This window comes from Sinocyclocheilus grahami, unplaced genomic scaffold, assembly GCF_001515645.1.
Source record: "Sinocyclocheilus grahami isolate Dianchi unplaced genomic scaffold, SAMN03320097.WGS_v1.1 scaffold141.1, whole genome shotgun sequence".
Taxonomy (NCBI): domain Eukaryota; kingdom Metazoa; phylum Chordata; class Actinopteri; order Cypriniformes; family Cyprinidae; genus Sinocyclocheilus; species Sinocyclocheilus grahami.
Window position 1 is genome coordinate 310,551 of NW_015505320.1, and position 24,474 is coordinate 335,024.

A 24,474-nucleotide genomic window follows, 5' to 3' on the forward strand; every position below is an offset into this window, starting at 1 on the left:
CGTTTTACTACGCCTATGACCTTTGACGAATCACAACTCTTCTTGTTGCATAGACGCAAGACTGAGCATGCTGCAACGTTCGGCTGATCCATCATCAGGATAGCAGGTATGAGAATGCGACGAAACTTGGCTAACTTTGTCAAATAATGTGAGGGACTGGTCGCACTTGGGCATATCATGATGTAGACAAATTATCTCATTTCGTTTGCTATCCATAGCAAGCGATCCAGGCGTTTTTGGTTTATATTAAATTGTATCACTATGTAGCAGATTAGCTTCATTGTAGCACAGTGGTGATGATACAAATATATATTGTAAAAAATATGTCTCTGAAGTTACAATATTTCCTCACCAAAGGCCAGAGCAGACTCATTCTGTCATTCGAGATAGATTACATAATGTATTTATTTTTAAGGTTTCTAATATGAGTATCGTTTCTTTTAGACTGATAAAGTCAGTATTGCTGGGTTCAAGGCTGCGCGTGCGTTTTTTCCTGTTTTGTAGCAGGAGGTCATAAACCGCTCCGTTCATCTCAACTCCAGTGCTAAAGGAAGTTAGCATCATTGCTCAAGATGCCCCAGACAAACAAGTTCAAAAGTGCTGCAGCCAGCAGTGCTGCTCAGTCTGCTGGTCCAGACCGGGGAGAAGCACTCCGAGACCCCAACGCACCTCCAGGGGACAGTGGTGGAGATGACAACCAGGGAGACCCTCAAATTATTAAATCTCCCAGTGACCCCAAACAATACAGGTATACAGTAAGTCCACATGTACAGATTTTAAACTGTGATAACTAGGTACTATTGGTCAGCATCTGTCTTATTCTTAAAGTAACAAGTGAATGCTTTTAAAATATCATTTTACATTATGAATGATACTGTACGTTGGCACTTAAGGCCAGGGATTTAACAGAAATATAAGATCACACAAGTAAAACACAAGCTCTGGTTGCATCTCTTGAGTGTGTAACACAACACTGCATGCAAGTGCTGATGACTAAACCAGCTAACATATTTATTTTCTCTCTCTCTTTTTATCCAGATACATTGAGCTGAGTAACGGACTGAGGGCTCTCCTGATCTCTGATCTGAGTGGTTTAGATGGGAAAGCTGAAGATGAGGATGATGAAGATTCAGAAGAGGAGGAGGAAGAAGAGGAGGCAGTGGGCGAGGAAGAGGAGGGAGACTCAGGGGAAGGAACGGACGAGGAATCTTTAGAAGAAGGGGACAGTCAAGATAGCGACTTTGAAGAGCTTGACGAGGACAACGACAGGAAGAAGAAAAAGGGATCTGAAAAACAGGTTTGTGATTTGTTGTCTAGGGATTCAGACTCTGATACTGGTTGCTTTTTTTTTGTTTTGTTGAACCTATATATTAAAGCATTTCTTTTACCTCACCTCTTTTTCAAACGGTCATAATTTGATATCCCTGTGAAATGACTTCTCCAATCATTTAGTCCGCTTAAACACAGCCCCTTTCTTACAATCGACTGAAACTCTCATTCAGCTCTTCATCCATCCAGAGAACAACTGATGGATAGTCCCCACTGTACTTTTTTTTTCTTTTTTAATAATCATTCGGATCTGTCACTACTTGTGTTTCATCGTAACTTGAAGAATAAATGCTATATCAGCTGATATTACAGATTTGTGTGTGTGTGTGTTAAGTTATCAGTATTGGATATTTCATTATGGATTTGTTTTTTTACATTTACATTTTAATTTAATGGCACTGTTACATGTAATATTTAGCAAATCTTAAAGGGGTCATATGATGCGGTTTCAAGTTTTCCTTTCTCTTTGGAGTGTTACAAGCTGATTGTGCATAGATAAGATCCCTGAAGCTGCAAAGACTAAAGTCTCAAAACCAAAGAGATATTCTTTATCAAAGTTAAGACTCTGCCACGCCCCCCTAAAACGGCTTGTTCTAACACACCCCCCCATATCTACCTCACTATGTGGGAATATTAGCATAATGCCGCCCAAATGTTCACGCAAAGAAAGAAGGCGTGGTTTCAGTAACTGCAGTTAGTGTTGAAGCAGCCATGTCAGGGAGATGCTGTGTGTTTCTAGGCGAAAGCAAAAGCACTTTATTTGGCCTTCCGAAAGTAGATGCATTTAGGAATCTTTAAGATTACTTACAACAGAACAGCAATGCATTTTATGGACGAGCGGTTCGTGAACCTAGGAGAGGTAATTCTGACTTTGCTATGACAATCTGGTGCTTCTGAATCAGCTACTGTTTTGTTATTAGTTTAAGTATTTGCTATTGACTGTTCAAATGCGGAGTTTTGCGCATCGTGTGTGTGTGTGTGTGAGAGAGAGAGAGAGTGAGAGAGACCAGCTTCATCACTGTGTCTGTCACGCGAATCTGTTGCCCTTTCGGGCTCTGTCTTTACATTTATTTTTAAAGATGAAGCTCGCGATTATGGTAAGGGGCGTTACATTTCTGACGAGTGCTTGCAGTGTTCGGCCAATCACAATGCACTGGGTCAGCTGGCCAATCAGAGCAGACTGCGCTTGTCGGAAGGAGGGACTTTGTAGAAAACGAAGCGTTTGAGAGAGGCGGGGCATAGAGGACCTACAATAATGTACAGTATTTGAAAAATGATGTGTTTTTTGAACATTAAAGCATGTCAACATATTCTGTTACACCAAATACACAAAATAATGATCTTTAAAAAATCATCATATGACCCCTTTAATGAATATCCATTTCCTATTACTGTAATTATAATGTTTTGATGCCTAGATTCACTTGTAGCATTTAAAACAGCTCCTCTTAGTTTGTAGTGTTTTTCTTAGACAAAGAAATTCAAAGCTATTTCATCAGTTATGAACAAAAATATGGCATTCAATTGGCCATTACATAAAAATATCAGCTAAAGCGTGTTTCAGTATTTGTATTTCAGTGCAGTTTAATTTATTTTATTTTTTATCTGAAATTAGTCTGCAGCGGCCCTTTGTATTGGCGTAGGGAGTTTCAGTGACCCTAATGACCTACCTGGCCTTGCACACTTCCTGGAACACAGTAAGTCACACGTGCAGTTGTTTTGTCATTCAGTAATGCTTTATTCTCAGTGATAATGTTTAACTCAAACATATCTCTCTACTTCCCAGTGGTGTTCATGGGCAGTGAAAAGTACCCTTCTGAAAATGGCTTTGATGCATTCCTTAAAAAGCATGGCGGCAGTGATAATGCTTCCACTGATTGTGAGAGAACAATTTTCCAATTTGACGTCCAGAGAAAACGCTTCAAAGAAGCCCTTGACAGGTAAAGCAGCTCTAAAAGATGTGATCTTATCACATCACCTCTTATCCTGATGGCCTCTTTGTCTTTTTTTTTTTTTGAGTCAGAATACTTTACGCAATCCTGTTGAGTATTTTTCTAACCAAAAGCATTGAAATAAAAGCAAATGCGATTATATGTTTTAACCTTTGGTTATACTTAACCTTAAAAATAATGTGATTCTCTTTATCTCAGATGGGCTCAGTTTTTCATCTGTCCTCTTATGATTGAAGACGCCATTGACCGAGAGGTTGAGGCTGTGGACAGTGGTGAGTAAAGCATTTATATTATAGATTAAAATATTGTTGATAGCTCAACTGTGCAGTTTAACAGCCTGATGTTTTTTTTTTCGTTTGCTACAGAATATCAGCTTGCTAAGCCTTCAGACTCTCACCGTAAGGAAATGCTCTTTGGCAGCCTAGCAAAGCCCAACCATCCCATGAGCAAGTTCTGCTGGGGTAAGTCAAACATATTAAAAGCTGCTTTAGAGTAGCTCCTGGGTTTATTCTAAAGTTGCTTTTTTTATGGTCTTGTGATTGTATTTAAGGAAATGCACAGACCCTAAAGACTGAGCCTAAGGAAAAGAATATCAATGTTTACAAGCGGCTCCGTGAGTTTTGGAAGAGATACTACTCTGCCCACTATATGACCTTAGCTGTGCAGTCTAAAGGTAGGTACAGTATGCAGGATTTAATTTGTATATGGAATTTCTAATAGAAAATTATCCTAAAATCTCTTCTGCTCCAACCTTCACAGAGAGTCTTGACACCCTTGAGGAATGGGTTGGAGAAATCTTCAGTCAGGTACCCAGCAAGTAAGCTCAACCAAAGCCCTATTTGATTATCTGTAAAATGTGATAATATAAAAATGTATTTAAAGAGTTTCTCAATGCGATTCAGTGGACAGCCGAAACCTGATTTTTCAGAACAGTTGAGCCCCTTTGAAACACCTGCCTTCAACAAACTTTACCGAGGTATGCCGTAGAACTTACTGCTCAAATGAGGTTTAACAAAACTCTAGAACTCACTATTAATATTTTGTTTGTTGTTTGTTGCAGTGGTGCCTGTTAGAAAGGTACATGCCCTCACCATCACATGGGCTCTACCACCTCAAGAGAAGCACTACAGGTAAACCAGTCATGATTGCGCTCTGTGTGGCTCCTTTTTATAAAACAAATAAGTGATCCACAATAAGGTTCAGTCATTTTTAATGACATGGATTCAAAAAACATCTTTCAAAAGTGCTGTTAAAAACACATCTACAGTATACAATATATCCACATCTTTGACATTTTACTGGGACTTTACATATTGATTTTGTTGGTCTTTATTGGAATACCAATATTATTTCTTTTTATAATATGATGCTTAACCAGTGCTTTTTCTGTTGGTCCTCAGGGTAAAGCCTCTGCATTACATTGCTTGGCTGATTGGCCATGAGGGAACTGGAAGTATTCTGTCCATGCTTAGGAGGAAGTAAGTCCTTTCTCTCATGATTTGGTTTTTAATAAATGTCAAGGTAGTTCTACTTTCATTGTAACTAATCTGTACATGCAGCATAAATTTTGCACTAACCCCAGAAACTGAAATTGAATCTCTTTCTCTCTGTGTAGGTGCTGGGCTCTGGCTTTGTTTGGAGGAAACAGTGAAACTGGTTTTGATCAGAACACCACCTATTCAATATTTAGTATCTCCATCACTCTGACTGATGAGGGCTTCCAGAACTTCTATGAGGTCTGCATTGGTCACAAGTCTAGACATTGCATTGTTTCACATTTCTGTGATCCTACACTACTAGTGCATGTCAAAATTATGCACTACAGTTACGAGCGTCCTTAAAATATAATATTGTTTTCACACTTAATGTTATTATAGAAATATGGGGGGAAGCTGAGAAACTAACAGCTTTGCTAAATGTGTGTAAAATAGGATTACAAAGCCTCCGAGGCACAAACACACCCCTTTTCCATCCTAAATTATAACAGACACGATTGCTATAAAGTTTAGCCCCACTGAGAATGAATGCATCTATGGTAATTTGGATGGTTTTCTTCATTCAGGTTGCTCATCTGGTCTTCCAGTACTTGAAAATGCTTCAGACCCTTGGGCCCCAACAGAGGTAGGCCCTTCATGTGAAGTGTTTATTTTGAGGAGGATTATTGCAGAACCTTTACACACACTACATTGAATAATGTAGCTTGAAAGATATCACCAAAAAGTTTGCTTCTCTTTGGCAGAATATATGAAGAAATTCAAAAGATTGAGGCCAATGAATTCCACTATCAGGAGCAGGTAAGGTTATTTGTCAGCCTATGAGCGCTTAGCTGTTTCTCACCAACAATGGAGTGTTTTTGTATTTCTGGCTTTTAGAAATAATTTAAAAGATGGAAATGAGCATTTGTTTGTAGACACTGCACTTACAGTGATGCTTTTACAGACTGATCCTATTGAATACGTGGAGGACATCTGTGAAAACATGCAGCTTTTCCCAAAAGAGGACTTCTTGACAGGAGACCAGCTAATGTTTGATTTCAAACCGGAGGTAGTTGCCCATTACATGCAGCACTGATTTTGATTTATTAAAGGTTTTCAAAAATATGGGTACACATTTGTGTGAAAACACCGTAATTGGGATTTTTTTTTTCCCTCTTAGGTGATCTCTGCTGCACTAAACCTCCTCACACCAGAGAAGGCCAACTTGCTCCTTTTGTCCCCCGAGCATGAAGGCCAGTGCCCACTCAGGGAAAAGTGGTTTGGAACCCAATACAGTGTAGAGGGTTTGTACTTTTAAAAAATATATATTTTAACTCCCTATTTTCAGTTCAAAAGTACAATATTCAGGATCAGAAGTTAAAAATTGGTGTCTTACAATCTGTGTCTGTATTAAATTACTCTGGAAGTGAAAGTGAGAAGCCAGTGTTGAATTGTTAAAAAAGCTTTTCACTAGGGTTTCAATCACAGAATTATATATATATTTATTAAACTCATACACGAGCAGCAGTGGTGCCTGTTTGAAGTGGAGAACTTGCTCTAGCTTATGAGTCAGTGTAGCCACTGCAGCGGTAGAAGGATATCTGATGCCAAAATTAAGAAGTACCTTGGTTGTGTAGGAGTATTTGGGTTTTGAACATAACTAGGAAATGATAGCTGATATTAATATACTAGTAGATTGGGGGTGGTTACTCAAAAGAGAAATAAATCTTAAGTCCAAGCACAACAAACTGTTTCTGCCTATTAATTAAATGATTTGTTATTTCTTACTTGAGAAGATGAGAATTTTGAAATTCTTTTCTCAGGCTGACATGTTTATTTCCTGGTTTCAAATCTACTTGAAATTTATTCTTAATTGATCATAGGTTTTTCTCAAGATATTCAAGAAATAGCATTAAGCATTGTTCCTCTATATTGTGCAGCTCTGGAGACACAAGCACTTGTTTGAACCATGTTTTTTTTTTTCCTTACAGACATACAGCAGCACTGGAGAGAGCTTTGGGCAGGATATTTCGATTTAAACCAGAGCCTTCACCTGCCTGCTGAAAATAAGTTCATCGGTGGGTGTTCTCTTTAGTTGACGTCTTTTAATGTTGTTGCTATGTACTGTATCTGTAGCCTGTTTCAAGACCGTTTGCAATTGTTCGTGTCTCTTTTCACCTCCAGCCACTGATTTTGCCCTCAAAACCTCTGACTGTCCAGACACCGAGTACCCTGTCAGAATAATGAACAATGACAGAGGGTGTTTGTGGTATAAGAAGGACAACAAGTTCAAGATCCCCAAAGGTGTTGTTGTATTTGTCTCTACACTCAATATATCATGTCTCCGATGTTCAATAGCAAAATAGATTGAGTGGGAAGTACCGAACCTCTGTGCTCAATTTCCCAGCTCACACTTACGTTTTTTCTCTCTTCCTACAGCGTACGTGCGGTTCCACCTCATATCACCTGTGGTTCAGAAGTCTCCAAAAAAGTAAGCTGAAGATCATGTGAAAACGTACAGTAATTCGAGCAGATCTTGTAAATGCTGTAGCCATGGAAACCCCATCTAGCCATTAGTGTGTCTGCTCAGGTCTTAGGAATCACTATCTCTAGTTTCTATTCTTGTTCATCCATTTATCTTTCCATCTGACTTTCTCTTTTTGTTCTCTCGTCTCACCTCCACTTAGCCTGGTGCTTTTTGACCTGTTTGTGAATATCCTGGTGCATAACTTGGCGGAGCCGGCCTACGAAGCTGATGTGGCCCAGCTAGAATATAAATTGGTTGCAGGAGAGCATGGTCTTGTCATCAAGGTTAAAGGCTTCAACCACAAACTACCGGTAATTAACATGCACAAATCAGATTATATATGAAGAAATTGGTGTCCTCTTTTTTTTTTTTTTTTTTACATTTATATTTTTTTGCAGTTGCTGTTCAACCTGATTGTGGATTATCTCGCTGATTTCTCCGCTGCTCCTGATGTATTCAGCATGTTTGCAGAGCAGCTAAAGAAAACCTACTTTAACATCCTCATCAAGCCTGAGAAGCTTGGAAAGTGTGTCTCCTTTACATTTGCCTTTACTGCACTTACACTTTATATATGCCTGTAGCCCCGCCCATAAGTAGCGACATCATACACAAGCACTCTTATCAATTGTTTTTTGCTATTTTTAATTTTATTTAGAAAATACAAATCAGATGGACTAATTCAAGTCCATTTTTAGTGTTTTTACAATGCCAATCTATTGTGTGCAACATTCAAGCGTGTGACACATTTGTTTCTTGCAATTGTGATTTTGTGTGAATGCACTTATGCCACCTTAAAACATCTGTGTATATACATTAACTTCCATAAGTTTGGGGTCAGTAAGATTTTTTTTAAATGTTTTTGAAAGAAGTATTTGCTCACCAAGGCTGCATTTATCAAAATACAGAAAAATACAATACTATTGTAAAATATTAGTATAATTTAAAAGAACTGTTTCAAAATTTAATGTACTTTTAAAATGTACTCCTGTGATGAAAAAGATGAATTTTCAGCAGTCATCAGAAATCATTCTAAAATGCAGATTTGGTGCTCAAGAAACAGCTGCTGCTAAATGTTTTGTCGTAATCGTGAATATTTTAATTTTTGTCCTTCATCCTTGCTGAATGAAAGTGTAAATTAAATTAAATATAAAAAAAACATACTGAACTTTTGATTGGTAGCGTATGGCACGTTGATGCCACTTCTTCAGCGATGTAGTGTCAAAACCACTAGGATAGGCGAAATGAAGCATAATATAATTGGCTTGAAACACCATGATGGGTCCCTCCGCAACCCCCGCAGTCCCATATGCCAGTGTCTATATAACTATGCTATATATATCTTTTCAATGAAACTCATCGCTCTCTGTCTGTCCATATGTGTCTCCTCAGAGACGTGAGGCTTCTGATTCTAGAGCACTCTCGCTGGTCAACCATTCAGAAGTGCCAGGGTTTGCTGGATGGGCTCAGTGTGGATGAGCTCATGGAGTTTGTGGGCAGCTTCAAGTCAGAGCTATATGCTGAAGGATTAGTGCAGGGAAACTTCACTAGCGCTGTGAGTTTTCACACGTTTTATACATACACTGCATGTATTTGTTTTTCAAAGAACACTTCAGGTTCAAAATATCCCACAAATGCTGCTGATAGAGCTTACGGTGTATTGATGTATACTTAGAATATTATAAAATTATGCAACACTTGTATAAGTAAAAAGCTTTCATTTTACTGCGTATAACTTCAGTTGTTTCTATTATGAAATATAAAGATCTTGTGATTTATTTTTTGAATCTGTAGGAATCCATGGGATTTTTGCAGTATGTTACAAAGTAAGCACTTTTTTCACCAGTTTATTTTGTATAGCACTACCACTATTTTTAAAAAAACAGAATCAGGTAGCATTTTTTTCTTTCCCCACTTTCAGCAAATTGCAATTCAAGAAGCTGTCAGTAGAGGTCCCTGTTCTCTTCAGAGTGGTAGAGCTTCCTCAGAAGCATCATCTCTGCAAAGTGAAGTCTCTCAACAAGGGAGATGCAAACTCTGAGGTCACTGTGTATTACCAGGTAAAACTTGTTTATTGGTTTAGATCAGACATATAGGCATATTTACTTTTTATATATTGCATTTCTAAAATAGCAGTGGTTGTCGCTAATATATATATATATTTTTTGGTATTTCTTTTGATAGTCCGGTCCTAAGAACCTACGTGAGCACACTCTTATGGAGCTACTAGTGGTGAGTATGAGTTTTGGTTGCTGACTACATAATGAAGGGTATAGCTTACAGTAAACGTTACTGTAACTTTATGCATGTATAAAAGGTATAAGAATAGCTGCCCCAGGGTTTTTTAAGCAATAAAGTAGTCCGTCTTGCCAGATTCAAAAGAAGTTCTGTTATTGCTCTCTAGGGCGCTGAGCACACACATCTGCATGGCCATAAGCTCAACTCATCCACTTTACTTTATACTGAAGACTGACTTTGGATGCTGTCCAGTTCCCTGTCTTCCTCAGCAGTTACTTTAAAACGCTCTAAAAGGTTGAGCTGGCTCGCATTGTAAAGTGTAATGTGCTGTTCTAAAGGTTCAATGATTTATTTATTTTTGCCGGTGAATTGCTGCTGATAACAGCTTTTGGAACTACAAATTAAGTTGGTATTTTTTGTTTGCATATTAAAGTAAAGCTTCACTAAAGAAACACTAAAAAAAATGTATATATCAATTTCAAAAACTAATTATTCAGAAATGTGTACGTCTCTGTGCCTTATATCAGCTAAATCCAATATCAGACTTCTGGGCAGTTCTACTACTATGACTGCAGACTAAAGCGTGTTCCTATATGGGCGGCAATACATAAACTGTTTTTATCAACTTGTGTTTTATCATTGTGGCTCCTCTTGTAGATGCACATGGAGGAGCCATGCTTTGACTTCCTCCGAACCAAAGAGACACTGGGGTAAGTCTGTGGCACAGAGACAACATTAAGACATTATCTTGCACCAGTTGCTGGTTTTAATTAGTTGTACTCCATCTGTTTTCACAGATATCATGTCTACCCAACCTGTAGAAACACATCAGGTGTTCTTGGATTCTCAGTCACAGTGGAGACTCAGGCCACCAAGTTCAAGTGAGCTCTCACTGTGCTTTTTGGTTGCACTTCACTGCTGCATCAGAATTATCTGATTTATGTGCTGCAGCTGCTGCCTCTTGACTTCAAAATCATAATTAACCTTTATCTCCACCTCTATCTTGACTAAATTGCAGTGTTAATTTACACTGATTGGCTCTTTTTATTATTTCTGACTTGAAATACAGCCTACACTAAATGTTAACAATACATCCACGTACAGTACTTACAGCATGCATAACATTTTATTGCATATATTAATATATATCAGGGTTACCACTGTAATAAATATAAAGGAATTGTGACTTTCCACAAGTCATATACTAAAAAAAAAAGTCTTAGAAGGTCTTGGAAATTAAAGGAATTTCACCCAAAAATTTAAATTTGATGTTTATCTGCTTACCCCCAGGGCATCCAAGATGTAGGTGACTTTGTTTCTTCAGTAGAACACAAACGGAGATTTTTAACTCAAACCGTTGCAGTTTGTCAGTCCTATGATGTAAGTGGATGGAAATCACGGCTTTGAGAGTCATAAAACATACACAAACAAAACCAAATTAAACCCTGCTGCTCGTGATGATACATTGATGTGTACAGACACAAAATGATCGGTCTGTGCAAGAAACTGAACAGTATTTATATTGTTTTTTTACCTCTGATTTTCACCGCAATGTCTGAACTGTCCTGAGCACATTCGCATCTTCTTCAGCCTGCGCATGAGGCAGCGTCGTCTTGCTTTATGGCGGATCGCAGACTTATAAGTGCATTACCGCCACCTATCTCTCAAATGGACCATTGACACTCCCAATTGAGATTGTAGATAGAGTGTCAGTGGTCGGGACAGTTCGGACATTGCGGTGAATCAGAGGTAAAAAACTATATAAATACTGTTCGGTTTCTTCACAGACCGATCGCTTCGTGTCTTTACACATCAATGTATCATCACGGGCCACAGGATTTAATTTGGTTTTGTTTGTGTATGTTTTTTTTTTTTACTCTCAAAGCCGTGATTTTCATTCACTTCCATTATAAGACTGACAGACTGCAACGGTTTGAGTTAAAAATCTTTGTTTGTGTTCTACTGAAGAAACAAAGTAACCTACATCTTGGATGCCCTGGGGGTAAGCAGATAAACATACATTTTTCATTTTTGTGTGAACAATCCCTTTAATGGAGTTAAAATGTTTAAAAAATGACTTTTGTTCTGAAGTATTTCTTTAGGTAGAAAAAAATTCTATTAAATGATTTTTACAAATCTTTGGGATCAGTAAGTTCCTGAAAAGAGTATGGCAGTTTACACAAATATTAAGCAGCACGACTGTTTACAACATTAGTAGTAATAATAAATGTATCAGGTGATCATGTGACACTGAATACTGGAGTGTAATGGCTGATGAAAATTCAGCTTAACGTAAATTACATTTGAAAATTTTATAATGTATTTTTTTTTTTAAATAAATGGTTTTGGTGAGCATAAGAGACTTCTTTCAAAATCTGTTTTAATGGTAGTGTAGATCAGGAAGTGTGGGAACCCTGGTATATTAATACAGTAGTGCATTTTAAAAGTATTTTCTATTAGGTTCAGTTTGCTGCATGCTGCAAAAATGGCTTCCGCACATAGAAAATTCTGTAAACTGTTAATTTGGGCTCTGATTGAGGTTCAATGTGCAAAAACAATTTTTCTCTTCTCCTTTCTGGGCTAATTTTCTGCATTCTAGCACTGAGCTGGTGGAGACAAAGATTGAGGAGTTTCTGGTGAACTTTGGAGAAAAGATGAACAGCTTGAGTGATGAGGCTTTTAAGACACAGGTGACTGCTCTCGTAAAACTGAAGGGTTGCGAAGACACCCATCTCGGCGAGGAGGTGGACAGGAACTGGACAGAGGTGGTCACGCAGCAATATGTCTTCGACAGACTCAGCCGAGAGGTGAGAAGCCCTGTTGCACATGGGCCAAAGTCTGACAGTTCAGCAATGTGTTAATGATGAATTGTGGGAATGTACTTGGACATAGTCATATGTTTCTGCTTGTACAATAGATTGATGCACTGAAACTCATGACCAAGGCTGAACTCGTGAACTGGTTCATGGAACACCGGGGTGAAGGCAACAGGAAGCTCAGTGTTCATGTAAGTTTGCCGCCACATCGCTCTCTTGAGATTAATCTCTGCATTGAATCTAATTATTAAGAGTTGCTTTATTAAAATTCTTCCTGCCTTTTTTCAACTCAATTTTCTTCAATTAATTCCCTTTAATATACATATAGAGATCCAGTCCTTGCTGACAAAAATCTGGCATCTTTCTCCATTTATATTACTTTTTTTAATGCATACTTTCTGTTATATATATATTACTTCACTTAATACTTTGATATTACAGTAGATATTTCTGTAGCTGTGATTTATTATTATTTTAAATCGTAATGGATGAATTCATAGTTTTTGCAAATTGTTAGTATATACCATTATTAATGTATTTTCTTATATTCAAATGAATCTGCTTACCTTTTAACTGATATTAGTCTGCTAAGTATCTTTTTTAACTATTACAACTTCAGGGTTTTTATTCCTTTTGTGGATTTTACCAAAAATTCCCAATTTTTAAGTTTCCTTTTTGTAATGCACATCTGTTTGTTCATATTTTATTTAGTGAATATACTGTTTTAGATACCAGTCTGAATGATTGCATTTCTGCTCAGGTTGTTGGTTATGGAGTAGAAGAGAACGACCCTCCTAGTGAAGAACAGCCGGCCGCTAGAGAGGAAGAGGAGGAAGGCAGTAAGATGTCATTGTATGGGGAGGTTTCCAAACTCACCTTCCTTCCTGCTTCCACTTTACTGGCTTCAGCTACTACCATCACAGACATCCGGGCCTTCATTTCTACCCTCAATCTCTACCCTTACCACAAGATTCTTAAATAAACAAAAGCATGGACTCACTCTGCCAGATGGCACACAGGCACGCACCCCCCCACCTCCATCTTCCATCCTTTCTTCTCATCTACTCTGTCATACTTGAGCAAGGATGAGCTGGGGCCGACGGTCTCCTGATGCTCTCGTACTTGAGAAACGAGCTTCAGCCATGTGTGCGTTCATATAATGAGCCCTGCTGTTGAAATGACATTGCTGTGAATTTTGTGTGTGCGGGCGGGCATGGACTGGTCTCAGACTGGGGGTCCTGCTGACAGACGCAGATCATAAACATGACTTTAAACTACTCAGAATTGTGTGTATTTTATCAATAGGTCTGCAGTGTTAAGTTTGTACTAATACATTTATAATGTTCTGACACTGTGCTGAAAAGTATGAGATATATTTGAATGAAATGATGCTTGATGCTGAGGATGTGTAATGGTGCTCAGAGGTGGGCATTTGAGCATGCAAGACCAAAATGATGCTTCTCTTCCTGCTATAGCATCATTCTGCATTTGGAAGAACTTCAACCTGTAAACTGAGCAATGGCTAATATCACTGCTTAAATTCAGAATGTGCAAATATATATTTATTAAAAGCACCGTGAAGCTACTAATGGACTGAATTTTAATGCCTTCATCTGTTTCATAAATCACAATTTAATTGTTTAAAAATTAAACATAAACATGCAATCAAATTGTACACTATTTACTAAATACACGTTTTTGGTATTGTTGTACATGATACATGATTCATCGGTACATGATATTCTGAATAACAAAATATTTTTATTAGTATTCTATCAAAATGTAATTTTGTTTTTTCTTGTCACTGAAACAACTTTTCATTTCAGCTGACGTCATAGAGCACGCATACTGCGTATCCTCACTTCTCCAATCGCCTCGCTCCTTTCTGGTGCTAATATTTTTAATTTTTTTATTATTATGATTAAAGACGAATTTATTTATTGTAAAAAAACAAACCAAAAAAAAGTATATTTTAACAGAACATTCAAAATATGTGCACGATATTATCAAATGTATCATATACAAAATGCAATGGGGGTGGACATGATTCTACCACTGCACCAACAAAATTCTGTAGAAAACATGTAGGCCTAAAATAAAAATCCAATTCGCTAATTGAATATCCTGTTTTATCTGATTACAGAAGTAAAATGTGTTGCAAATAATGTTTCATGTTGACCTTGTCAAAAATGTGCCATTTTCAATAGTATAGTAATATATTATAATCATGTGAACTGCAGTGTTGGGTGTAATTAGTTACTGTAATTTAATTCATTTTCATTTGAAAAAGTAAAGTAAGGGATTACTCTTATTTTTTCTGCAATTTAATCACAGTTACTTCTTATGTAATTGAACTAAATACTGTGTATAGACTATAGAACATTTATAGCGGATTTAACAAAAATGTAAAGTCTAACCTTAAAATGCATGCTTTTTATGTACCCTTCTCACTTTAAATACTTTGGTGAGTTAATAAGAATATTGGTAACACTTTAGTGTCCAATTCTCACTATTAATTATTTAGTTATTAGTATGAATATTACTAGGATATTGGCTGGTTATTATTACTTAAAAAACACATATTAATGTCTTGTTCTGCAAGACCTTATTCTAAATCCTTAATCCTACCCAATTCTTAAACTTAACTACTTTAAGTATTAATACGCAGTAATTAGGAGTATATTGAGGCAAAAGTCATAGTTAATAGTTAGTTAATAGTGAGAATTGGACTCTAATCTAAAATGTGACCAGAATAATTTATGTAGTTATCTATTAATTATTTGAAAGAATTACCGTAAAATAACTTTTCATGTCTATCCTTATATCATTAACTGGTCGAGGTTGTTATAGGATTTAGAAAGTAATAAGTAATTAAAAACATTTTGGAGAGAGTAATTTGTACAGTAATGGCACTGTTGAAGATTAGTAATTAATTACTTTTTTAGAGTAACTTACCCAACACTGGTGAACTATATATTGATGTGATACCGAATGTGATGTCCTTTTAAAAAGCATGCCCTCAACTCTCCAAAGGTGACCTTCGATTCAGCTGAAAATACGTTGAGAATTGTCACAGTGCCAACACTTACCAGGCACCACATGGAGTTAGCATTGTGTTCTCCTTGTCCAGGCAGGAGGCACATAGCAGCACACAGCAAGAGAGTTGAACGAGTTGTGACTCTTTGTACTCCAGAATAGCTCTTCTTCTCTCACCACCCCACCTTTCATTGTTCTGATCCTGCCGTCCTGAAGCACTTTGTAGAGGTGCGGTACACTGGCTAGAGTTTCATCAGTCTGCTGAATGCTGCACAGTTTAAGAAGGATCACATTCTAAATATTTAGACTGTCTTGGCATACACTGCCTGTCTTTTGTAGTTAGATGATTCGTCACTATGCTGTCACTACATCTCACTCCTGCAGGGTGTCTTAGTTGATGAGCTGCTTAAGTGGGAGGAGGTGTAAGAAAGAAAACGGGGATAATATGAATAAATAAGGCAGATATATGTGAAATGTCCTCCTCCTGCTCTACAGGGAGTTCTCTCAGCTTTATTCATGGAGCTGTGAGTCTCGCTGCTCTTACAGATCATGTTAAATATAAGAAGGACATGAATTATGTGCCTCCCAGGCAGCAAAGCACAGGGAATTAAACAAGGGTTAATTGTGTCTGGCCTTTCGATACTGAGATAATGGCATCTAATGCTAGATTCAGACAGCCTAATTTAATTTATTTAATAACAGATAAATTCGTAGTTGTAATTATAACTTTTTTAACTTCTGTTATGAATTAAAAAAGCTGAACATCATCATCAGTGCTGTGGGTAGTAAGTGATTACATGTCATTTGGATTACGTAATCAGATTCCAAAGATGTAGTTCTTGTAATTAGATTACATTACATTCCTACAGTTACTTTTTTATTGATTACATGTTAAAATTACACTGTGTGTGTCATATTGTTTAGCTTTGAATATTCACAATGTAGCATGGCCATGTAAATGTCATGTAAATTAATTCGCAGTCCATGCTTTTGAATTTGGAGACAAAAGCAACTCTCAGTCAATTATACCATGGTAATATTTCAATAATTTAACAACACATTTGCATGTTCACAATTCTCTGATGTCAGTTAATGGTCACTGACATGCAGGTCAACAAATAAAATATTTCAAATGTGGAAATGGCATTTTTCATGATGTTTATAACAAAGAAGGGAATATATTTAATTTCTCTTTGCTTTTTATAACAATAACCCCATTTAAATCTATAAACAATTGGGGTCAAAAGTAATCTAAATGTAATCCAAATGTAGTCAGAATACATTAGGCCTACTTAAAATTTAATCATCTAGATTACATTACTGAATACATTTGTCATCATGTAATTTGTAAACTGTACACTCTTCAAAATAAAGGTGCTTCACAATGTCATAGAATAACCTTTTTTTGTTTAAATGGTTCCATAAAGAACCTTTAACATCTGAAGAACCTTTCTGTTTCACAAAAGATTCTTTGTGGCAAAAGAAGGTTCTTCAGAATATAAAAGGTAAGAAAGAGATGGTTCTTTAAAAAAAATATTGACCGAATGGTTCTTCTATGGGATCGCTGTGAAGAACCTTTTAAGCACCTTTATTTTTAAGAGTGTAAAGAGTGTACACTAAAGAATCTACCCAGCACTGATTAACATTTATACAAAAAAATAATCTAGAAACTCTACGAATGTCTACAAAAATGGTAAATAATTTTTTTTTTTTTGTATATACTGTTACGTGTTTTAAGAGTCTTGTTTAAGACCTTGACATGCTTATCGAGGTGGCATTTTAATGAAATAATTTCTTCACGACTAAAGACATAGTGTAATGGCAGTCAGGAAGGAGGGAATGACATTCCCATGCCGTGTGTAATATTTAATTAGAAAGATGTCAAATAACAAGTATGGCAGCTTTGCACTAAAGCACTTTCCCTACATTACATGCATTGACACAGATGAGTTGAGCAGGCTCTTAATCTCCTTCATTCAGCCTTGTTACAGATCCCCTCTGCTGGTACTATTCTAATTTATGCAACAAATCCCTGCCAGCCCTCATAATTAAATCTGTCAATGATGTGGCACCTTGCTGTGTGTGTGTGAGCACACATGAATGTGCATGCATGCATATAAGAGAGGAAGAGTCTGTGATGGGATTTGCATATGTGCATGTGATTGTGTCTTCATTTACGTCAAACGTCACTATTCTTTCCACATTCGTTTTGCTTGTTGCCAAAAGCAAATTAAGAAATACTTAAAGGGACAGTGCAGTTTTGTCCAGTCATGTAATTTGAAATATGCAATAAAGAATCAGTAGACCATCACGGTCTGTTTTAAATAAGTGTTTTTAAAAAGTAAATTTTGAAGCTCTATCTGCCAGTTTCTTGCAACAACACTGATACATGAAAAAGTCTGTTAAAGTCTACTTCTTCTTAATACATAATTTATATAAAGTGGTTAATTTGGCTTGGATATGTTATTATATATTATTATATAATTATATTATTGTTGTTTTTATATATAGTTATTTTGAGATAGATAGAAAAAAAGGGTAAATTCATATATGCAGCATGAAGAATGTATTTTGTAAATTTTCAAGAGTCAACTGTCAGTTTAAAGTGGTCATATGATGCTATTTTAAAGATCATTATTTTGTGTATTTGGTGTAACAGAATATGTTGACATGCTTTAATGTTCAAAAAACACATTATTTTTCAAATACTGTACATTATTGTAGTTCCTCTATGCCCCGCCTCTCTCAAACACATTGTTTTCAACAAAGCCCCCTCCTTCCGACAAGCGCAGTCTGCTCTGATTGGCCAGCTGACCCAGTGCATTGTGATTGGCCGAACACCACAAGCACGCGTCGGAAATGTAACGCCCCTTACCATAATCGCTTCAGCTTTCAAAGTAAATATCAAGACAGTTAATAATGTTGTTAGTTTTACCATCAGTTCAAGCCCGAAAGGGCAACAGAGTCGCGTGACAGGCACAGTGATGATGCAGTACACAAGCCGCGGTTAAGACAGCTGACGTGCTATGATTTCTAACAGGCAGTTAACTCTCCTGTGATGTGACCCTGTTCCCCTCACACACACACACACGACGAGTTACTCTGCGCTGCACTGCGCAAAACTCCGCATTTGAACAGTCAATAGCAAATACTTAAACTAATAACAAAACATACTTACAGTCGCTGATTCAGAAGCGCCATATTGTCATAGCAAAGTCGGAATTTACCCTTTTTTTTTTTAGAAATAGCCTTTGTGCACAGCCAGCCTTGTACTCTTCTAGGTTCAAAAAACTGTCGTCCATAAAATGCGTTGCACAAATTCGAACATCTGGGTTGTGTTGTTCTGTTGTAAATAAATCTTAACCAATGATTCCTAATTGCATCTACTTCCGGAAGGCCAAATAAAGTGCTTTTGCTTTCGCACTGAAACACACACCGTCTCCCTGACATGGCTGCATCAACACTACTGCTTTTCCTGAAACCACGCCTTCTTTTTTTGCATGCACATTGAGAAGGGTCTGTCTGCGGACTGCAAGAGAGGGGCGTAACTGGAAGGGGGCGTAACTTGAAGTTATCCAAATCAAACAGAACCACGCGAGATGTCAAAACGAGATGTTGTAGGGCTGCGTTCGAAACCGCATACTTTCTAAGTTATAGGCACTTAATTTCAAGTACTTACTTACCGAGCGCTATGAGAGTGTACAGCCTGAAGTACAGCCTGAATGCGTTAAGTATGAATGCGATTCGGATATCATCTGCTGTGTTGACGTTATCATGTGACCTACAACGTTATAACAAGCGCAACAACTTAAAAGATATGAGTGACAGGTTTAATTTATTTATCTGAAACTTGCCCATTTTGTGGTCTTGTTGAAAAAACAGCTGTCCTTTTTTGTGATTGTACTATAGCCAATACATTTTGGGTTGATTTAAGTTCTTATATTTTTAACTCCACTAATGTGATCCAGTTTTATCCTTAAAGCATTTTTTTTTTAATATTACGAAAACCCCAAATCGTTATCTCTTGAATATCTTGGTAATCATTTTGTGCAAAATATTTTATCCACAAGCAAAAGTGGCTTAAATCTTCTTTGTTTTATTCTTTTTCTTGTTGAATTTAACTCTTGTTTCATCCCTCAGGCTTCTAAAAAAAATGCATTATGATGAATTATTCAAAGATATTTAACCTTGTCACTGTGCTTTTGTTCTGTGTATATTATCTCATACTATGATGAACACATAACATTTTTTTAAACTGTTTTATCAGAATAGCTTTATTATCCAGTATGTTTACACACACAAGGAATTTGAGTGACGACAGGAGCTTCCAGTGCAGAAGAAAGTACAAACATAGTGCGAATACTTGCTAAGGAACTCGCATTCACGTGAAGTAGCCTTGTTGACAAGTTTGGGTGAGTAAGGGCAAAACGCAGAAGATGCAGTACTTTCAGTGACCTGTAATAGGCAATATCACGTCTTTTGTAGCAGAAATAAACTGCTGCAGAAAAAGCTAGGTACATGCCAAATGTAATGTGTAACTGCAACACTCATTTCAAATGTAGTGGAGTAATGAGTATCTGTACTCTTTACTCATTTCAAATGTAGTGGAGTAAAGAGTACAGATACTCATTCAAAAATGTAGTGAAGTAAAGAGTAAAAGTTGCTAATATCTTTATACTCAGTACAACTACAAAGTACCCGAAAAGATACTCAAGTACAGTAACTAATTACATTTACTCCAATACTTTACACCTCTGGATACAACCATCTTTCCCTGATCTTTTATGTAATTATAAGTTCGGCAATAATAATGATAAAAAAGAGGGACAGGTGCACTAACACCTCATAGCATCACTCACTCAACAATCTAGTATGGTTTTCCTCAGCATTTGCAATATCTGCACAAAGGATATGTCGGGCAGCTGCTCGAAGATCTCGCCTTTGGAGAAGACTGTTGATTTTATACTCTAAAAATGTAAGTATTACTACTTAAACATTAAGATTACCCCAGAATGAATTGCATCGTTTGCCCACCCCAACACTTACATGCAGTAATAATGATAAATGCTTACCAATAATTATATTACTTTTTTTTTTTACTTAAAATGAAAAAAAAACATTTTTTTTTGTCGTGACATAGCTATACATAAACATACACTAGTTGAACAAATGCAGTCGATGTGAATACATCAATTTTCAGTCAAGCAATTAATACATGAATTAATACAATTTATTTACTGACAACAATAAACATGAATAAATGAGTAAAGGAATGAATAAAAATAAGCATCACAATAAATACATATACAAGTCAACAACAGATGAAACAAAGCTTAATTCAAACTTATTGTTCTAACAATCATGTATTTACAGATGGTGAATCCCACATCCTAATGACATCCCAACACAGCTGAGTCAGTTCTGCTGCTGCGCTGTGCTTCACAATCTTGCTCTTCTCAATGGGGACATCGTTGAGCAAGAGGATGAGGAAGACCATGATGACGACTCTCTGAACCACACAACCTAGACCAAACCAGCAGTATGTCCTTGAGCAATCCAGGTTGTTCTAGGGGATTGTAGGTCCCTGTAATAAGAGCACTGTAAATCACTTTGGATAAAAGCTTCATGATATTTTTTGATGATGCTTTTAAAGCTTCTGAAAGTCAGCCTTCATTGTATGAACAGAAACCAGCTGAACAAACGTGACCAAACTCACATCCTCAGTGTCTTTTGGTCTTTCTCTAGATGCTCCAGCTGGCTCTGGGTTCACATAGGATGAAGAGAGACCACAGCAACATCTGGCCCAGATGAGGCAGTAAGAGGTGGAGTGATGGAGCGTCTCATCCATGGCACTGGACCATTTCCAGTATGCTGCTGTGAGCTTCCCATCCTCACTGCTCACAACAGTCTGCAGACATTTCAGATCCTGCAAAGATGCACAAACACAATACAAAAGCAGTCATTTTAACAGCATAATGTCATCTGATTTCTGTATTGGAAGTAACAAAATTATCTTATTTATATTTTTGTTTCAGGTTTTCCCTTTTTTTCACAAAGGCTGCCGTCACCTTGCCTTGCAGGTCCTGCTCCACCACAAAAGATCTCCAGCAAATGCACAGAAATCAAGAATCAGAAAAGTGCTGTAATAGTTGTTTGAAATTACAATAATTAATATAAACTACAACTTAAGATTTAAAATATGTTTATATAGCATTCCTTCATCAGTCACTCTGCAGCAGATAAACACACGTGTGTCTCATCTGTCCCTGTAACATCCAGACAAGAGTCAAGTCACCTCTGTGATTTATCTGCTCAATACTGCATTTACATGTTGAGGTAGTTGCTGATGTAACTGGCTTTTTATTCAACACAAATGTTCCTTAAATTATCAATATTACAAATGGACAAGTAAAATAGATTACTTTTTACTTTATGTAGATTTGTTTACATGACTTACATTCATCAAAAACAGTGTTGACAACAGTGAATTCTACATAATAACACACATACATCATTCACTCAGGTGCCTGTTTCATGTCTATTAGATGTACTCATCTGCAATACTAATCAAAGATTATCCTGTCAGATGTTAAATAGATATTTAGTAATTGTCTTTAAGATGTATATGTGGTTCATGTAAATCCACTTTTGAGACGTATGTGTACTTAATGGAACTGTTAGTTGTGCATTATAAAACGTGTTTTAACAGCAAAATCACAAATATGCTATATTATACTAGGTCAGACAGGGTTTAGATTAAACCGGGATTAGGCCATAGTTCAATTAGGACATTTAAGTAGCTCTTATAAACATGCCTTGGATAAAAACACTACTGATGTGCATCTTGAGACAAAAAACAATTATTTTAAGATCAGTCAGTTCAAGTTTCTTTCAGTTAAAACAGCCCAGACATGCATTTTAGTCTGGGACTAGTCTTGACCAGCCTTGTCTGTGAAACCGGGGATAGCATTTTTACACCTTTTGCTTATATATTGCTTACTTTAAACCTTAGTTTTAATAGATTATTAACTCCATAAACAACACCACTGTATGAAAATAACTTACACACTTCAATATGAACGGTTGTTGTCTCTATACAAGCGGCCATCTTGCCAATAACATCTCGTTTTGACATCTCCCGTGGTTCTGTGTGATTTGGACAACTTCAAGTTACGCCCCCTGGTTCAAGTTACGCCCTCTTCCAGTTACGCCCCTATGGAACTGTTAGTTGTGCATTATAAAATGTGTTTTAACAGCAAAATCACAAATATGCTATATTATACTAGGTCAGACAGGGTTTAGATTAAACCGGGATTAGGCCATAGTTCAATTAGGACATTTAAGTAGCTCTTATATGCCTTGGATAAAAACACTACTGATGTGCATCTTGAGACAAAAAACAATTATTTTAAGATCAGTCAGTTCAAGTTTCTTTCAGTTAAAACAGCCCAGACATGCATTTTAGTCTGGGACTAGTCTTGACCAGCCTTGTCTGTGAAACCGGGGATAGCATTTTTACACCTTTTGCTTATATATTGCTTACTTTAAACCTTAGTTTTAATAGATTATTAACTCCATAAACAACACCACTGTATGAAAATAACTTACACACTTCAATATGAACGGTTATTTCTGGACAAAAAAAATTCTCACTGTTGTCTCTATACAAGCGGCCATCTTGCCAATAACATCTCGTTTTGACATCTCCCGTGGTTCTGTGTGATTTGGACAACTTCAAGTTACGCCCCCTGGTTCAAGTTACGCCCTCTTCCAGTTACGCCCCTCTCTTGCAGTCCGCAGACAGACACTCTTGTGCACATTTGGGCGGCATTATGCTAATATTTCCACATAGTGAGGTAGATATGTGGGGGCGTGTTAGAACAAGGCGTTTTAGGTAGGCGTGGTTGACTTTTATAAAGAATATCTCTTTGGATTTGAGACTTTAGTCTTTGCAACTTTACAGATCTTCTTTATGCACCAAGAGCTTGTAACACTCCAAAGAGAAAGGAAAACTTGAAATCACATCATATGACCCCTTTAAAAAAAAAAAAAACATTATATTACTCTTATGTAATCAATCGATCCTTTTAAATTATGATTTCATTCAAGCTTCCTAATTTCCTGACTATTATAAACACAAGCACGTTTCTAAAAGATAAAGCCAAGTGTCATGTGAACGCTGTCACTTTTCTTTCTATATTCTGTGGACGGTGGTGATGTGAAACATGACGCACGCTCATAGGCTGACGCTTTGCTCTCCTTTAACGTATGTAAAGGTGTGGGTTCATTTCCTGACCCTTTCCGCGCGTGCAGCATCATCTCCTCGCAGGCTGTTGCATCCTCCTGAGGGACCGTCGGCGCTCTTCACAGCCTGCACACTACATACCGGTCTCTGATTCGCAATCTGGGTAATGCCACTCATTCATTTGTGAGCTCGGATGTGTTATATTGTCTCTCACAGCATACACGCGGCTGTTCGCAGGGATACTACGGAATTACAGCCGCAACAAATGATGATGTGACAGCCATCCGTTCAGACCGATAATAAAAGCTCGCTGTGCAGTGGACGCTGCATTTCTGCAAACGAAGCAAAGCCTCAGACGAGCCTTTCCCAGATGAACAGATACAGTAGTGTTCACTACTGACAAGCATCAGTCATTTGGAATAATACACTGCAAGCTGCATTACAAACATTCTGGGAGCAGGAGAAACAGGTTTTAAGGTAACTGAAATGTCCTTCTATAATAGTAGACATGCACGTGTGCTGAGCTGGTCTGATTTGGATGTTGCAGTGTAATGGAAGTATTCAAGTGCCAATTCAGTCTGTAAATGTGTCCGGTTATGGATCTTGGTGCATGATCTTTGTTTGCATGAATTCAAAAATAATAATGAAAAATCTTACACACATATAGTAGTAAGCAAGCATACAACAGCCATGAAAGTGGGGGCACTATACAGAACCACAGGACACAATACATTTATGAAGGTGGGAGAATCCAAAAATATGTTGATGCTGGCACCATTTTTTATTATTACTTTATCAGGCTATATATATATATATATATATATATATATATATATATATATATATATATATATATATA

At 37.1% G+C, this 24,474-nt stretch overlaps 2 protein-coding genes and 1 long non-coding RNA gene across 3 annotated transcripts in view; 2 read left to right on the forward strand and 1 right to left on the reverse strand.

The window, feature by feature from the left end:
- nrd1a (nardilysin a (N-arginine dibasic convertase)) lies at nucleotides 1–13,919 on the forward strand. Its single transcript, XM_016280452.1, has 31 exons — nucleotides 1–106; nucleotides 505–748; nucleotides 1,039–1,297; nucleotides 2,945–3,026; nucleotides 3,116–3,269; nucleotides 3,480–3,553; nucleotides 3,647–3,742; nucleotides 3,832–3,954; nucleotides 4,041–4,098; nucleotides 4,184–4,257; nucleotides 4,342–4,411; nucleotides 4,682–4,759; nucleotides 4,897–5,017; nucleotides 5,344–5,402; nucleotides 5,521–5,575; nucleotides 5,721–5,825; nucleotides 5,937–6,060; nucleotides 6,748–6,834; nucleotides 6,941–7,060; nucleotides 7,196–7,247; nucleotides 7,444–7,594; nucleotides 7,682–7,809; nucleotides 8,673–8,835; nucleotides 9,075–9,106; nucleotides 9,202–9,340; nucleotides 9,465–9,512; nucleotides 10,176–10,228; nucleotides 10,316–10,399; nucleotides 12,118–12,325; nucleotides 12,436–12,525; nucleotides 13,095–13,919. Exons 2-31 carry the CDS (start codon nucleotides 573–575, stop codon nucleotides 13,314–13,316), a joined length of 3,285 nt encoding a protein of 1,094 aa, XP_016135938.1. The 5' UTR covers nucleotides 1–106; nucleotides 505–572; the 3' UTR covers nucleotides 13,317–13,919.
- A 7,242-nt stretch (nucleotides 13,920–21,161) lies between these two features.
- LOC107591328 (uncharacterized) lies at nucleotides 21,162–23,053 on the reverse strand. Its single transcript, XR_001609866.1, has 3 exons — nucleotides 22,979–23,053; nucleotides 21,439–21,472; nucleotides 21,162–21,296 (listed from the first exon to the last, which is right to left on the reverse strand). It is a non-coding gene; the product is annotated as an uncharacterized lncRNA (long non-coding RNA).
- Nucleotides 23,054–23,704: 651 nt separating this feature from the next.
- The window catches only part of fam163aa (family with sequence similarity 163 member Aa), a 20,663-nt gene continuing 19,893 nt past the window's right edge, over nucleotides 23,705–24,474 (forward strand). The window contains exon 1 of the mRNA XM_016280454.1: nucleotides 23,705–24,092. The gene's annotated coding sequence lies outside the window, so the exon portion shown is untranslated. The remainder of the gene's footprint in view (nucleotides 24,093–24,474) is intronic.